Here is a 13,820-nt window from a genome sequence, read left to right on the forward strand (position 1 = left end):
AGGGTGTAAGGAAATGGGGTGGGTTCAGTAGTAGAGAGAGAAAAACACATGACAGATACCAGTATACCTACCTACTCATCTATGACTATAATATCATTAAAAAAACACTTTATACAAACCTTTAGTCATTGCGTACAGAGTATAGTTTAGTGTTAAGCGATCAACATTGATATCTATGCGTAAACAAAACTGCAAATGCTATATACAAAAAAAAGTTCAAAAACAACAACGACCACAACAAAAAAGGACTATCAAGCAAACGTTCCCCCCCGTTTTGCCTGAAGAAAGGAATCAAACCGGTCATCGCTCTAACGCGCCATAACAAGAAAGAAGAAAAAAAAAAGAACACATCAAATCGTGCATCAAAACCAGCCACCGTGTATGCAAGCTTTGCCGACTTCTAGCCACCAAGAAAAATGGCTACACGTGTAGTAGGAACAAGCTTTTCAACATCCAGCTTTTGAGTAACCAAGCTTTTTTGAATTGCCTGTCCGAAAAAGAGAAACAAAAGTCCATCCCTAGCAGAATGTAATGACATTCGTCACGTCGGACTTGCCTTGTCCAAAAGCTCCCCTGCACTCTTCCTCCTCTTGATCTCCCTCTTAGCCAGCGTCCTCGGACTATCACCTCCAGTAAACCAGCCATGTAGTCAGAACTCGGAGTCATCGCGATGATTGTCACGTTCCTCTCCGCCTCCTCTATCGCGGTCACGGCCTTTTCCTCGTACGCTACCAAAGTCAACATAGCCTTCTCGGCCCAAGGCGCTGGCCCCACGTTCGGTGCTGCGTTCCCGTTCTCTGTCACGATCCTTGTCTTTGCCTTTGTCTTTGCGGTTCTCTTTGTCCTCTTTCTTGTCTTTCTTGTCCTCTTTATCCTTGTCTTTGTCTTTACGCTTGCCTTTTCGCTGGAAGGGGAGGACGCCTCGGAAGCCGCGTTCCTTCTTCTCTTTCGTTGCCTTTTCGGAGAAGGCAGGGAGCGCGGTTGTATATTCCTCTTCTGCGATACTGCCATTTTCGCTGCCCTCCATACTCTGACCGCCTGCTGAGCGAGGTGGTCTTCCGACGAGGGAATTCGTGGATACAGTGGCAGGTCGCTGTTGTTGGTTGATGTGGGCATTGGGGTTACTGTAGTTGAAGGACTGGGTTGATGTGGATGTAGAGATCGTGGTCGTTGTTGTCGTAGTCAAGGCTTGTGGATAGGAGGGCGCGGGAGCCATGTGAATACCGTCGCTGGATCCTGGAGGCGTATCTTCGTTTGCCGATGCCGATGCGCTTGCGGATGCAGATGCGGACTGTGAGACATTCACCGAATCGTTTCCTGTTGGTGTGTATTGACCCGACCATTGCTTCTTGGCGAATGGATTCGTGTAAGATATTGTGGCCGAACTGTTGCTCTTTAAAGAGCTTTGAGAAGCTGAGATACTCGAGTTTTGCTGATGTCGTGTCCGTGGTGGCGGTTGCATTGTTATGGGTGTGCTGGTAGACGAGGAGGAATAGTCGACATCACCATTGTTTGGAGACAATGGGGAATCCTCGATCTCTTCTTCCTGTATTGGCCCACGATTCCTCGTTGCTGCACCCCTAGACGTGTCGATCTGCGCACCTTGTAGCTGCTCGACTAGCTCCTCCCACTTGACACTGAGTGACGATGACGGCCGTTCAGCGGGTTCGGCGCGATTCAGGCAGTCCTTGGTGCGCTCGTTGAGAGACAAGCAGATGTTGTGGAAACGAAGGAGATCACCGTCAGTAGCCTGAATGTCAGGCGCGCTTTTCTGGGTGTTGTCTAACCAGAGGTTGACGAGCATTGCAAAATTGCGCGAATGGTCGATGAGGTAAGGAAGTGACGGGAATCCCTCTTTGAATGTCGGAGGCAGTCGGTGGAGAATGGCGATCGGGGTACTGTATGAGGGTGGTATCGGCGGTGCGGGTTGCGACGTTGTCGATATCGAGCAGATGTCGTCCAGATACTTCTTGAACTCTTGCCGATGTGAAGTGAGGAAGGTGTTCATAGGCTCCATCCATGCTTCTTTGGTACCGAACGAAGACATGTTTGCCAAACCTTGTAGAGACTTTGCAATGAGAGTGAAGGTTCTTCGAGCTTTGACCTTGGGGTGATCTGGATGGACTGTTAGCATTGAAGCGTGTTATAGACAAGGATTGCGCACCTTTCAAAAGGCCGAAGAGTTTCGGGTTCAACACCGCTGGGACGAAGAAACGCAAGAACAGGAACCCAGAGACACTGCTGTACTGCACCGTCCGTAAGTAGTCTCCGTACCGATCGTCGGCACACGCTCTAATGTGTCTGAAGATCAACCTCAGTTCTTGCGGGCACCGTGACACGGAGTTGTATATGGCTCGCCAGACTTCCTCGGTGCAGTTGATCAACCGCCTCCAGTTCCGCTCCATTTCGTGGGGTGAGGTCACCTTGTTCGGGTCGACCTCACAATCAGGATCCTTGGTATTGATCTCTCTCAGTTTCTCGCTCAGCGTTTCCTCTAGGTATTCTTTGCCAAGACGCCTCATGTGCAGGTCCAAGGACTTGGTAAGCAAAGTGTTGCCGCGGAAGAGTAGGTTGGCCTCTAGCTTGGCATTGTTGCCCATGTCTCGAACGAAGAGCTCACGATCGCTTGCAGAACCAAATTGGTTGGCCAAGGAGGACTCGTTGGATTCACTTGATCCCAGTCTCTTGCTGAATCGCAAGCGGCTAGCAGGTGACTCTTTCAATGTGCCATCGATCTCTTCCTCAACAAGCGCGCATATCCACTCGCCAGCGGCTCCAGACACCTGGAAGATGTTCAGTAGGTATTCAGACAATCTCCTAAGCTCATTCGGGATCATCTGGGCAATCTGGAGTGTTATGCCGTTGGAAAACCGGTGCAGAAGCTCGGAAAGTGGGTAGTAGTCACGAGCCATGAGGATCGCACACTCCTCGCTGCTGACTTTGACCAATACCTCACCGACGCTATTTCCATACATGTTGATGAGCGGCCACCACTTTTCCATCTCTTGGTTCGGGCCGAGGTCGTCCAGGTAGATATCCGTCTTTCCTATGGTCTGATCGAAGGAGATACCGGCGTATCCGCCCTCGGAGACATATGGATCGGAGGCGGTTGCCTCAAACCCGCTCTTTTCTGTACGGTTGTAGCTTGGCGGTCGCTTTTTCAGTAGCAGTGAGGCGGTGTGTAGAGCAGGCAAGTCCAGAAACTCGAATTCCTCTCTCCAGAAAGGATTGTTGCCCTCGTTTTTGACCATGGTCCGCGAACGCGTCTCTCCATCTAATAGTACCTCGACGAGATATCCACCCGGATTGGTCGTGGCGGACGAGGACGGTCGTATCGGGGTTTGCCCATTGCTATCAGCAACCTTGGGGCTTACAGGCGGAATCAGTTTTGCTTCGATAACTCTTACGAATAATGACTTCTCCATGCGGAACATGTCTTGGGTGCCGAAAGACGGCGACAGAGTGCCCTCGTCGGTCATGGCGCCGTCCGACTTTGGGCCGTATAGTTGTGGAACAGTAAAAGCACGTAGGAGGACTATCCAAACCTCGTACAGGACTCGTGACTCTAGCGATAGGAATATAGGTCGTAGGATTGTTAATGCAGGAGAAGAAGCAGCGGTGTACTGGGGATATATGGCAATGCAAAACTCGTTATCCAAAACGGAGGGATCCAATCGTTGAACGGCACATCGGGAAAGCTGGGAAAGCTGAACGGTAGAGACTAGGGTGACATCAGTGTCGGAGTAGAGCTTGAGCTCTCCATTTTCACGGAGTGTGCATGACACTCTTCGCCAGCGACGCGAGCCGTGGCTCTGGACTCTGTAAGCCTGGGGCCGTCCGCCAGCACCTGTGCCTTTGGGTGTGCCTGTGTTGCTGTATGTCACACTTGTGTCCCAGTATATCATCTTGCCAACCTTGATGATGGGCGCTTCCTTCTTGGGCGAGTCTTTGAGCAGTGACACCTCGGAGTGACGCCTGCTGTCTGGGAGGCGGCGCTCGATCATGACGGGTGCCTGGGGCTTGGCCATTCTGTTTTGTATGCCCTTTGGACGCATGGGCGACCAGCACAGCAAGGCGGCAAACCATGAGTCAAACTCTTCCTGTGTCGGTGGACGCAGATGGACCTCGAGTTTGGAGTTGTGGACAACGACATGGATGTATGCCGTGTAGGCCTCGCCGTCGTATGCGCTCTTGACATGGCAGCCACGTAGGTCGGGTATCAGGGTGCGGGTGTAGGACGTGTCGTTCTTGGGTTCGTAGACGAGACTGCCAGCCTCGTCGTTGATGTAGCAGTACGACAGCGCCCAGGGGTTCTGCTCACCCCTCCGGAAGGCCAAGAGACCCTGCATCTTGCCGCAGGTCGAGCGCATGAGGGCCTTGAGCTTCTTGGCATCTGAGGCCGGTACGGGCGACACCCACGACTCGGGGGGCACATTGGAGGGGGAGAGGACGGGCGAGGTGGAGCGGTGGGCCTGTTGTTGATGTTGCTGCTGCTGGCGTTGCTGTTCCTGCTGTTGCTGCTGCTGCTTGGAGAGGCGGCTGCGGCTGTTGGTGCTCGAGGTCCGGGGTGGGGGCGGCTGCTGCTGTGGTGGTGGGGAGATGGTGGAGATGTGGCCGATGGAAGTGACGACCGACTCCTCGAGGCTCTGGTAGTTGCTCTGGGAGCTGGCGACGGAGCCTATGCGGTGGCGGCCGGTGCCAAAGACGCTCGAGGGCGAGCGGTCGCGGGTGCTCCTCTCCTCGAGGGTGCGGGTCCGGGGCCGTGTCTGCTCGCGCGCATTGCGGTACTCGGAGTCGCTGGATGCGCGGGCGACGTAGGCTCGCGGGTTGCCGGTGCGCTGGGAGAGCTGGCTGTTGTGGGAGCGGGGGCTGTTGGGCGGGGACTGGAACGTCGTCTGGCTGGGGTAGCCGTCTTCGGGTATCGTCGTCGTGGCCGTGGACGACGTCGTGGGCTGCTGCTGCGGCGTCGGCGTGTCGTCGGGGGTGACGGTGCGTATCGTCTGGGGCTGCTTGCGGTACTCGTCCCGGGCTCTCTCGTGGGCATTCACGTTGACATTGTTGTTGTACGGCAAGACTCCCTGTGCGGCCTCGGACGCACTCACCTCCCTCCTGTTCCTTCTCTGCTGGTCCATGGATGCGGACCGCTGCTGTGTCTTGTGCTGTTCATTGACACACGGCAGGCGGCCCAGCTCTTGCAGCAGGTAGCCGTTGCGCTTCGTCTAGGTCGCGGACAACGGTCGGGGGCGCTGCGAGACTGGATGTCGGTTCCGTATGGCGCATCGCATGCCTCGTTGCGCGGGCAAAATGGTCTGTCGTTAGGTAGTAAGAGGCCCACCGCCCAGCCCTAGCGAGCAGACATGGCACCCAGCATGGGCGAAGACTAGGAGACGGCCTTGGCGCTGATATCCATCGCCTAATCACCGCCCCGGCCCCCAGCAGCATACACAGGACCAAGCTGACGTCCAGGGCGTCTGTGCCTGATTGCCCTCATCTATCCCACACACATGGCACACCACCAAAGCATGCCCATAGAGCAAACACGTAGATAATAGCATTGGTATCGGATAACTGCTAGAAAAAAAACATCGCCACATCGCACATGGATATCTGACCAACCAATAACCCCTCCCTGAGCTCCCAACATTGTCGAAAATGAAATTAAGAACTTCGTTTCAGTGCATTCATGCGCAATCTCTCCACACCCTCACTTGAACGGAGGCTTATCAGCCGCACTCTCCTCCAGACTCGCTGCGCTCAATGGCTGCGAGCGCGCGCCGCTAAGATCGCCCGAGTGCGTCTTGCGCAGTGCTTGTCGCATCGTTTCAATCTGGACTGGCAGCTCTTCGCCCGATGCTGGGTTAGGGCTCCCGAGCACTATAGGGGACGTAGGACTCGCGGGTGACCGCGTGCGCGCCAGATCCGCATGCTTGGGCGAGGCTGCTCCACTGGTGGTTGGCGGCGAAGACGCGGCAGACCTCACTGGCGAGGGCGACCGGTTCGCCGTCGACGACAGGCTCATAAACTGCAGAGCCTCGTTGGACGTGGCACCCAAGACTTCCTGTCTGTCGTGCTCGACGTGTTCTGCCTGCACCACGTCTGCGAATGAGATGAAGCTCAAGCGACGTGGATCTGCCGTGTCCAGTGAGCCGTACCCAGGCGCTGTCTCCGTCACCTCAGCATGGCTAGAAGCCACCGACTCTGTGTGAGGCAGAGGCGGCGAGTGCACCGAGTCGGTTATGCTGCCCGCGACCGCAACAGCGGCTGGCTGATGCGCCGTGTGTGTTATGATCTCTACTTCGTCAGGGTTGAGGTGCGTGTCTGTAATGGCCAAGGATGTCGCATCCAGCGCGGGTGGTATGTGGTCTTCTGTCTTGATGTGTGCAGGCACGTCGGCCGAGGGTTCAGGCTCCTGTACATTGCGCTCGAAGATGAGCGACGATGCTGGGCTGTGTAGGCCAGGAGAGTTGGAGCGGATGCGACGACTGGGAGATGCGCCGATTGGCAGCATGCGCGGGCTTCCTCGCGGTGACACTCGTTGTTCGGGCGGTGACATTGGGGGCGAGGGCAGCAATGTTGGCGTCGTCGTCGTGGATGCAGTCTCTGTTGGCTGTTTGCCAGCCACGCTCTCCTTCTTCCTGCCAAGGCCAAATAGCTTCTTTCCCTTGCTCAGGATGCTGCCATCGTCGGTAGCCTTGGTCTCGCTCGATGCGGTCGCGACGGATGCGGGCGGGTTGTTGGGCTGCTGAGGGGCTGCGGCTGTGTTGCTGGATGCGCTCATGATGGTCCCTTCTGACAATGTCGCGGTGTTGGAAACGGTGGAAGATGCGAGATGCGCGTCCTATACAAGAAGCTGCGATTCGGGCCTATGGCAAGCAATAAACCTGTCCTTGTGTCGTCACGCGGTGGCTATCGTCGCTTTCAAGGAAGTTGCCGAGTGGGATACACCCTTGACCTGCAATCAAAAACGGCAGTTGGGCGTCTCTTGCTCAACAGCGAACAATCTCAAACGTCTCAGTAGAGTGTTTTGATGGTATATGCACGACCAGGATTTGGATAGAGCTCAGTGTCTTGTAGAGCGTTGACAGTACCCGTGTTGACACTCTACCATCCCTCATACTTTGGGTTGTTGATCGTCACGTGGCGCTGACGTATGCGCACAAGGTTTCAGGGTCCCGAACAGCTCTCCTGCCTCCAGGTACATCCCCTAGTCTAATCTCGCCGTTCCCGCTATCCAATGCCTATCGCCATCTCACCCAACAACGCCAGCTTCCAATGTGCGACGAGTCTCGTCCATGTTTCAGGTAGACTGTTCAATCTCACTTCCCTTCCATGACGGGACTTCTATGATACTGTGCAAGCACATCTAGTCGTTGTACGTCTCACTGGCCAAATTTTGGTCGCTGCTAGTTCCCTTCATGCGAACACATGCAGACCATTACACGCTGGACAGGCTCTGCGCTCCAGTCACGACCTCCGCCTTTCTTTTTCCATCGTGTCCACTCTATGGTTGAACCAAGTTTTCGTTATCGCTCAGCAGACTCTCGATTACCATGTTAGCAAGATCCCCGCTCTCGATCGAGAGTCCAGCATTACGTCCAAAGACCTGACTATTGGGCGTGTCTCGTGGACAACGAGATTTCTCTTGGTCCATGCCGCAATCGTCTTGGCTTTTCCACCCAGTCAGCTCAAGATACTGGCGCGGGGCAGCTCGCTTGGTAGTGGCTGAACCGCGAAACACCAACATGGACTAGCCGCGGGTAATTATATTTGATGGCATCCTTCCTCCCTTGCATACTTCATCCCTTGCATACACATCACAGGCCGTCCTCGCTTCCTTATACTTGTCGCATCGCTACCAACCTTTCTCGAACTGACAATGACTTTGTGCGCAGAGCCAGACATTGCCGGCCGTTTCTTTCAGTCCATGAGAGACACGGCCACATGTCTCCGAAACTCGTGAAGATGGTATCTCACCGTACCTCATTCGAAACCTTGTTGAGATGAAGAGCCGCTATCGACCACGCCGCATCAGCTTTGGTGATTCTGGTTGGCGGCTATTGATTCATCCCTCGGGAGCAGACACTTATCGCCTAGATGATCTGACACACAGGAGTCAGTACACGTCCAAGTCAGCTCAGCAGCATGACCAAACACCGTGCCGTACGGCAATGATAAGTTCCGTAAACGTGGTTACGCAAGGATAACTAGATGATGACAACATACAATGTGATCGATCTCACAACAACTATGTCCATACTAACAGATTTTCGACACTTTGTACAGAGCTTAGAAACACATCTTTCGCCATCACAGCGGCGACTGCATCGTCTGACATAGGTTGATCTGACATGTGTATAGACCGACGGTGGGCATTAGCCGTAGGATTTGCGGATGCCGAGAAACGCCTTGTTCGACCAGGTTTGCCATATAGTCGCTACGCTGCTAACGCCCGAATTCCCATCCGTGGCGTCCTCGTAGCTCACTGGTGCTATCCCGGACGTTGGACTCGAGATCAGCTAGCAAGCCTGGGCCATGAACGGCTCGTGTACCCTCGTAACATATACCCAAGGGCATATCCCCAGTCTTTCGAATCTGCAGCGTCCATTTCAGTTACCACCCGGACGCTCCATTTACGTCTCGATGTTGGGCAACCATGGGTACCGTCAATGACTTCTTTAAACCGTACGATCTACGGCCTAAAATCTTGGTCACCGAGCTCACTCTTGCGAGTCTTTCAACCATGGTGCTTGCCATTCGGTCCGTTTCCTCCACATAACGTTTCGCTGACGTCCCGCTTATCGATATCAGCTTCTGTACTCGGAAATGTATTGTAGGAAAAGTCAGCCTGAGCGACTACATCATGGCGGTCGCATTGGTGAGTAAGGAACCCGCTCAGCAATACGCGCTTGCAGACATATAATACAATCAAGCTCTTTACATGGGGGCTCTGCGCTTGTAACCATTACCAGCTATTCTTCGGTTCTGGCACAAAGAGTAATCCAGAAGTTCCGCCAACGGTGAGTATAGTGCTTTTGTCTACTGCTATCTCTGGTGGCAACATGCTAATGAAGCTCTGAAGGCCACAAAAGAGGAGACAGATGCATTCTGGGAGTATTGGCTGTTCGGGACTGTGGCGTCATGTGAGCAAGTGTCCTAACCTGCAATGGACCGCATTGACCATCGGACAGGGTACGCATACCACATTGGTTACTTGTTCATCACGAGCCTTATAAAGCTCTCGATCTTGTGTTGTAAGTTATATGGCAGATATATGCGATCAAGGGATGCGCTGACATAATCACTTCATACTTAGTCTACCTTGGTTTTGCGACCCAGCGAACCTTTCGTAGACTCGTCATCACATCGATTGTGATTGTCGTCGTAATCGGCATCTACTGTATCTTCATCGTGGCCTTTCAATGTCTCGAGAACCCGTCTGACGCCCTATCCCCTGCAATACTCTCAGGTTGGGGTGATGGTCACTGTTTTGACCTGAGGATCGTTCTCTATTGGCAAGCAGGCTGGAGTCTCGGATCTGATCTTGTCGTTCTGCTCCTCCCAATGCCGATTCTACTTGCGCTGCGCATGCCAAGAGGCAAGCGCTTGTCCGTTATAGCAATCTTCGCAGTGAGTCTGCTCATTCCGATAGCGTCCGGAATACGACTTTGGAGCCTGTTCCTCTGGGCAAATAGCGGAGATCTTGCTCGGTACTATAGCGCATACATAATCTTCTGGTAAGTGAGGCGTCCCCACCACGTAGATACGAGGCGAATACTGATGCTATGTTGCTGAATATAGGTCCCAAGGTAAATTATTTCTCTACGACATGCATGTGAGACATTCGCTAACTTCGTATCTTCGCCTCTGCAGTCGAGATCAATACTGCAATAATGTGCGCTTCCGCACCATCTATTCAGCCACTCCTCAAACGCATGCTCAACAGAATACCTTGTGGTCGACCATCTCACAGCCCATCGTACTACTACGGCGGACGTACTTCGCTGCCCGGGCTTACTGCTGTGGAGATGGAGAGGAATCTGCGGAGAGACAGCATCGATATTCTGGAGACACCAACTCGGACCTATTGTTCCTCTGGAGGCCATGCAAATGACCAATCTCATGATCAAACGAGCATTTCCCACAACACGGAAGAGGAGGACATTAGAGCACGGGTCCGCGCGCTTTCATGTCCACCGACCGTATACTTGCGACCCACGTCACCGTCCTCTATATTCTCCCTCCCTTTGCAGGCGAACAACAATACACAGGGTGGCTGATAATTGGCACCATGCTCTGTGTTTTTGCGCAGGAGTACCTCTCCGGACACACGAGATTCTAGCATGGCAGCATGTGAAAATTGAGTGTAGACAGAAGCATTTCTAGGCTTTTCTCGCTTATTTCAACCGGCAAATAAAACCTTTCAACTTTGCGAGTTTGGAAGATCAGCAACGAAACTGGTTCCAGAGCCAGCGGTGTAGGCAACTACTTGATTGCAGTGTGCGTACGTCCGACTCAGCCTCTAGGTGCAACATGAGAGCTGATTTGGACACTTGTTGCATGGACCCCTGCTTATTCGTCAGCCACCAACCCTGCTCATTCTTGAGGGACCCGGTTCTCGGATGAGGTAAGCCGCCCCCAAGAACGCAGTACCGTGTAAGGTTTGAACATGCGATTGGTCTGGACGGGCCGGCCAATGTACCATTGTTCGAAATCGTCGCAAGCTGAGGGGACGAAATGAGCAGACCGTGAGAACATGCTAGCAAGCTGAATGGTGGAGTAAGATGTATGTATAGTGGTTTACAGCTCTTGCTCGTTTGGTTCGTGAGGGTGATCAGCCATTCGAGGGGCTGATACACATATTACACTCTCCCTTGCAAGAGCTGATGACCGATATGAATACCTGAATGCCATTGGCACCTGTTGCCTTGGGGCTGATATGAAACCTCAGCCTTGCCGTTCCGATCGTGACGCAGAATACGCGGCTGTTGTATGCATATACTGTTATTCTAGCTGAGCTTTCCCGTATATCTTGTGTCTTTCTCTTTCTTTTATCGCATGTCTCCAGAATTCACCAAGCTGTCAGGAACTCATCTCTAATTGTGTTCGAGCCATGGGTGTCTCCAGCCAGAGCAAACCTGAACCTTACACATACACGCCAGGCCTTCCACAACGCGCCCTCATAGCAGTTTTCCATGGAGTGAATAATATCATACCATGGCATAAGCTGCCTACCTGGATCGGTGTCCTCAATGTCGCCGCCTTCCGCTACGAGCTACGCCAAAAGAACCTGCACGATGTATACCCCTCTCCTAATGATCAAGGTACTCTTGGATGTCCACATCTGTCTGATGAGCAGTATTTGCATACTCGCCACTCAGATGGTTTGTTCAACGATCTCTCGGCACCAAAAATGGGATGTACAGGTATGCGATTCGGCCGCAATGTACCTCGCGAACACACCGCAAAGCCAAGCGAGGAGGAACTCATGACACCAAACCCACGACTCATCAGTGAGCAGCTACTGAAGAGGGACAACTTCAAACCTGCAACCAGTCTGAACCTGCTAGCTGCGGCGTGGATCCAGTTCCAAGTCCACGACTGGTTTCAGCATGAGAATTCCGCCTCGGAAACGTACACTGTCCCGCTTCCTGAGGGTGACAAGTGGAGTTCGCCAGACGGCAGGATGAAGATTGAACAGACCCAGCCGGATGCCGTGTTAGATAAAACGGACAAAACAGCTCCAGCATACAGAAATGTCAACACACACTGGTGGGACGGCAGTCAGATCTACGGCAGCACCGAACTCCGCACAACCGAACTACGCGGGCAGAGCAAAAACGGCAAACTCACTGTCGATACCCAGAAGATTGCTACCTTCCTCCCCCGCGACTCGAACGGAATTCCTCAAACAGGCTTCATGACAAACTGGTGGCTAGGTTTAGAGATGCTACACACGCTCTTTGTCCTCGAGCACAACACCATCTGCGACGCCCTTGTCACTGCCTATCCCTCCTGGAGCAGTGAGCGCATTTTCGACACAGCCCGCCTAGTTAACTGCGCACTGATGGCCAAGATACACACGGTGGAATGGACACCAGCCATCCTCGCGCATCCCGTCCTTGAGATAAGCATGAACGCAAACTGGTGGGGTGTCCTAGGCGAGCGACTGTACAAGCTACTCGGCCGCGTATCCGCCACTTCAGAAGCCATTTCTGGAATCCCAGGGTCGAGCGTAGAGCATCATGCTGCCCCGTATGCGCTTACCGAGGAGTTTGTAAGCGTGTATCGTATGCACGCCCTCATACCTGACACGATCGCTTTCTTCAACTCCAGGACTGGGGAGCACAAGACCACACATTCCATTGGCGATGTCGCCTTTGAGAAAGCCAGAGCGCCTTTGGAGAACGATGGTCTGGATTTCTCAGACGTGTTCTATAGCTTCGGGGTCAACTACCCGGGTGCTATTACGCTGAACAATACACCAGACTTCCTACGCGATTTGCACACTCCGGATGGCCGACACATTGATCTTTCTACTATTGATGTCCTCAGGGATAGGGAGAGAGGGGTTCCGCGTTACAACGCTTTTCGTCGGCTTTTCCACTTGGCACCTATGACTTCCTTCCTCGAGCTCACAGGCGGCAACAAAGCTGTTGCGGAGAAGCTGGCGGTCATATACGAGGATGATATTGAGAAGGTGGACTTACTGGTTGGTTGTCTTGCGGAGCCATTACCGGCGGGCTTCGGATTCAGCGATACGGCATTTCGGGTGTTTATCCTCATGGCGAGCAGGAGGTTGAAGAGCGATCGATTTATTGCGGGCGATTGGAATGAAAAGACGTATAGCAAGGTTGGTATGCAGTGGGTACAGAATGGGGGGATGAAGGATGTGTTGGGGAGACATTTCCCAGAATTAGAGAGCGTGTTGGCGAAGAGTGGAAATCGTAAGTTCAACTACATCTTTGAGATGGGCGGAGAAGACGCTAACAGGAGAAATAGCTTTTGCGCCTTGGGCGATGAAGGACGCGAGTAAGAAGTATGAGGGGAAGGAGACTAACGCGTAGACTGGTGGTAAAAAAGCTGGGCTAAGAATTGCGCTTCACCAGTAGTCTCCAGTCGTATTATCAAACCCTTTCTCGCCAGCAGTGCATTTGAACAAACTGCCAGATGTTTCTACGACCAATTCATGACGAGGGCAGGCCCGGGTTGTCACCGTTAGTTGTGTTTCTTCGGTAAAGCGTATGATGAACCGCCTACTCGGGATCTTGCTGCTCTTTAATACATGTTGCTTGTGGGATGCTGAAGGAGACTGAAATTGCTTTTGTGAATTGTGTGTGGGTAGCGAACCAAGATGATGGAACGGGCTGGACCAAGGGTTAAGTGAGGACTGATCGGTATAGCCATACTTGAGCATCGTCAGGAATGTGCGCTCTTGGTATTGTCCTCGTCTAGCGTCGAGTTACAGGGGCTGTATTTGGTTTTGCTAGGGTCAATATACCCTACAGAGTATGCATATGATGGGACAAAGCCTGCTCAAGCATTCCGTTGTCTGAAAAGTCGGGGCCTGTCCAATCTCCGTGTCTGCAAACTCGGTTCCTACGGAGTTCGCACGAAACCCGCATTCAGCAAATCCCGCCGTCTTACACGCCCGGCGGTGCTGTATGTTGAGAGGTATATTCGATGCCTGAACATCGATGTATTCTCGGTGCCTAGAATTTGAGGTTTCTTGGTGCCTAAACGCCACGGAGTCAAGGATACTCAAAGCGTTGAACGGTTATAAAGCCATGGCCCACTAAAGTAATCCTACTTGCGTAGATTGG

General features: G+C 53.0%; 4 protein-coding genes across 4 annotated transcripts; 2 read left to right on the plus strand and 2 right to left on the minus strand.

The window, feature by feature from the left end:
• Nucleotides 1-333: 333 nt before the first annotated feature.
• Nucleotides 334-5,394, minus strand: CC77DRAFT_953902 (hypothetical protein). Its single transcript, XM_018535442.1, has 2 exons — nucleotides 2,165-5,394; nucleotides 334-2,115 (listed from the first exon to the last, which is right to left on the minus strand). The coding sequence occupies exons 1-2, from the start codon at nucleotides 5,130-5,132 to the stop codon at nucleotides 650-652; spliced, it is 4,434 nt and encodes a 1,477-aa protein (XP_018390490.1). The 5' UTR covers nucleotides 5,133-5,394; the 3' UTR covers nucleotides 334-649.
• Nucleotides 5,395-5,560: 166 nt separating this feature from the next.
• On the minus strand, nucleotides 5,561-7,140 carry CC77DRAFT_1016087 (hypothetical protein). The gene has a single exon (XM_018524153.1). It carries the CDS (start codon nucleotides 6,776-6,778, stop codon nucleotides 5,705-5,707), a length of 1,074 nt encoding a protein of 357 aa, XP_018390491.1. The 5' UTR covers nucleotides 6,779-7,140; the 3' UTR covers nucleotides 5,561-5,704.
• A 1,260-nt stretch (nucleotides 7,141-8,400) lies between these two features.
• CC77DRAFT_299499 (hypothetical protein) lies at nucleotides 8,401-10,694 on the plus strand. Its single transcript, XM_018531125.1, has 8 exons — nucleotides 8,401-8,757; nucleotides 8,809-8,875; nucleotides 8,931-9,017; nucleotides 9,080-9,140; nucleotides 9,189-9,251; nucleotides 9,314-9,734; nucleotides 9,799-9,806; nucleotides 9,871-10,694. The coding sequence occupies exons 1-8, from the start codon at nucleotides 8,654-8,656 to the stop codon at nucleotides 10,275-10,277; spliced, it is 1,218 nt and encodes a 405-aa protein (XP_018390492.1). The 5' UTR covers nucleotides 8,401-8,653; the 3' UTR covers nucleotides 10,278-10,694.
• On the plus strand, nucleotides 10,695-13,469 carry CC77DRAFT_299044 (heme peroxidase). The gene is made up of 2 exons (XM_018531124.1): nucleotides 10,695-12,944; nucleotides 13,000-13,469. The coding sequence occupies exons 1-2, from the start codon at nucleotides 11,111-11,113 to the stop codon at nucleotides 13,062-13,064; spliced, it is 1,899 nt and encodes a 632-aa protein (XP_018390493.1). The 5' UTR covers nucleotides 10,695-11,110; the 3' UTR covers nucleotides 13,065-13,469.
• The last annotated feature ends 351 nt before the right edge of the window (nucleotides 13,470-13,820 follow it).

Source organism: Alternaria alternata (genome assembly GCF_001642055.1).
Source record: "Alternaria alternata strain SRC1lrK2f unplaced genomic scaffold CC77scaffold_2, whole genome shotgun sequence".
NCBI lineage: Eukaryota > Fungi > Ascomycota > Dothideomycetes > Pleosporales > Pleosporaceae > Alternaria > Alternaria alternata.

Bases quoted from the DNA above. Each gene is read 5' to 3' on its own strand.
- CC77DRAFT_299499 (XM_018531125.1), top strand. From the start codon at position 8,654: ATGGGTACCGTCAATGACTTCTTTAAACCGTACGATCTACGGCCTAAA. The intron at 8,876-8,930 runs GTGAGTAAGGAA...AATACAATCAAG, and splicing joins ACATCATGGCGGTCGCATTG to CTCTTTACATGGGGGCTCTG. The intron at 9,252-9,313 runs GTAAGTTATATG...CTTCATACTTAG, and splicing joins AAAGCTCTCGATCTTGTGTT to TCTACCTTGGTTTTGCGACC.
- CC77DRAFT_953902 (XM_018535442.1), bottom strand. From the start codon at position 5,132: ATGGACCAGCAGAGAAGGAACAGGAGGGAGGTGAGTGCGTCCGAGGCC. The intron at 2,116-2,164 runs GTGCGCAATCCT...CAGTCCATCCAG, and splicing joins ACTCTTCGGCCTTTTGAAAG to ATCACCCCAAGGTCAAAGCT.
- CC77DRAFT_1016087 (XM_018524153.1), bottom strand. From the start codon at position 6,778: ATGAGCGCATCCAGCAACACAGCCGCAGCCCCTCAGCAGCCCAACAAC.
- CC77DRAFT_299044 (XM_018531124.1), top strand. From the start codon at position 11,111: ATGGGTGTCTCCAGCCAGAGCAAACCTGAACCTTACACATACACGCCA. The intron at 12,945-12,999 runs GTAAGTTCAACT...CAGGAGAAATAG, and splicing joins GTTGGCGAAGAGTGGAAATC to CTTTTGCGCCTTGGGCGATG.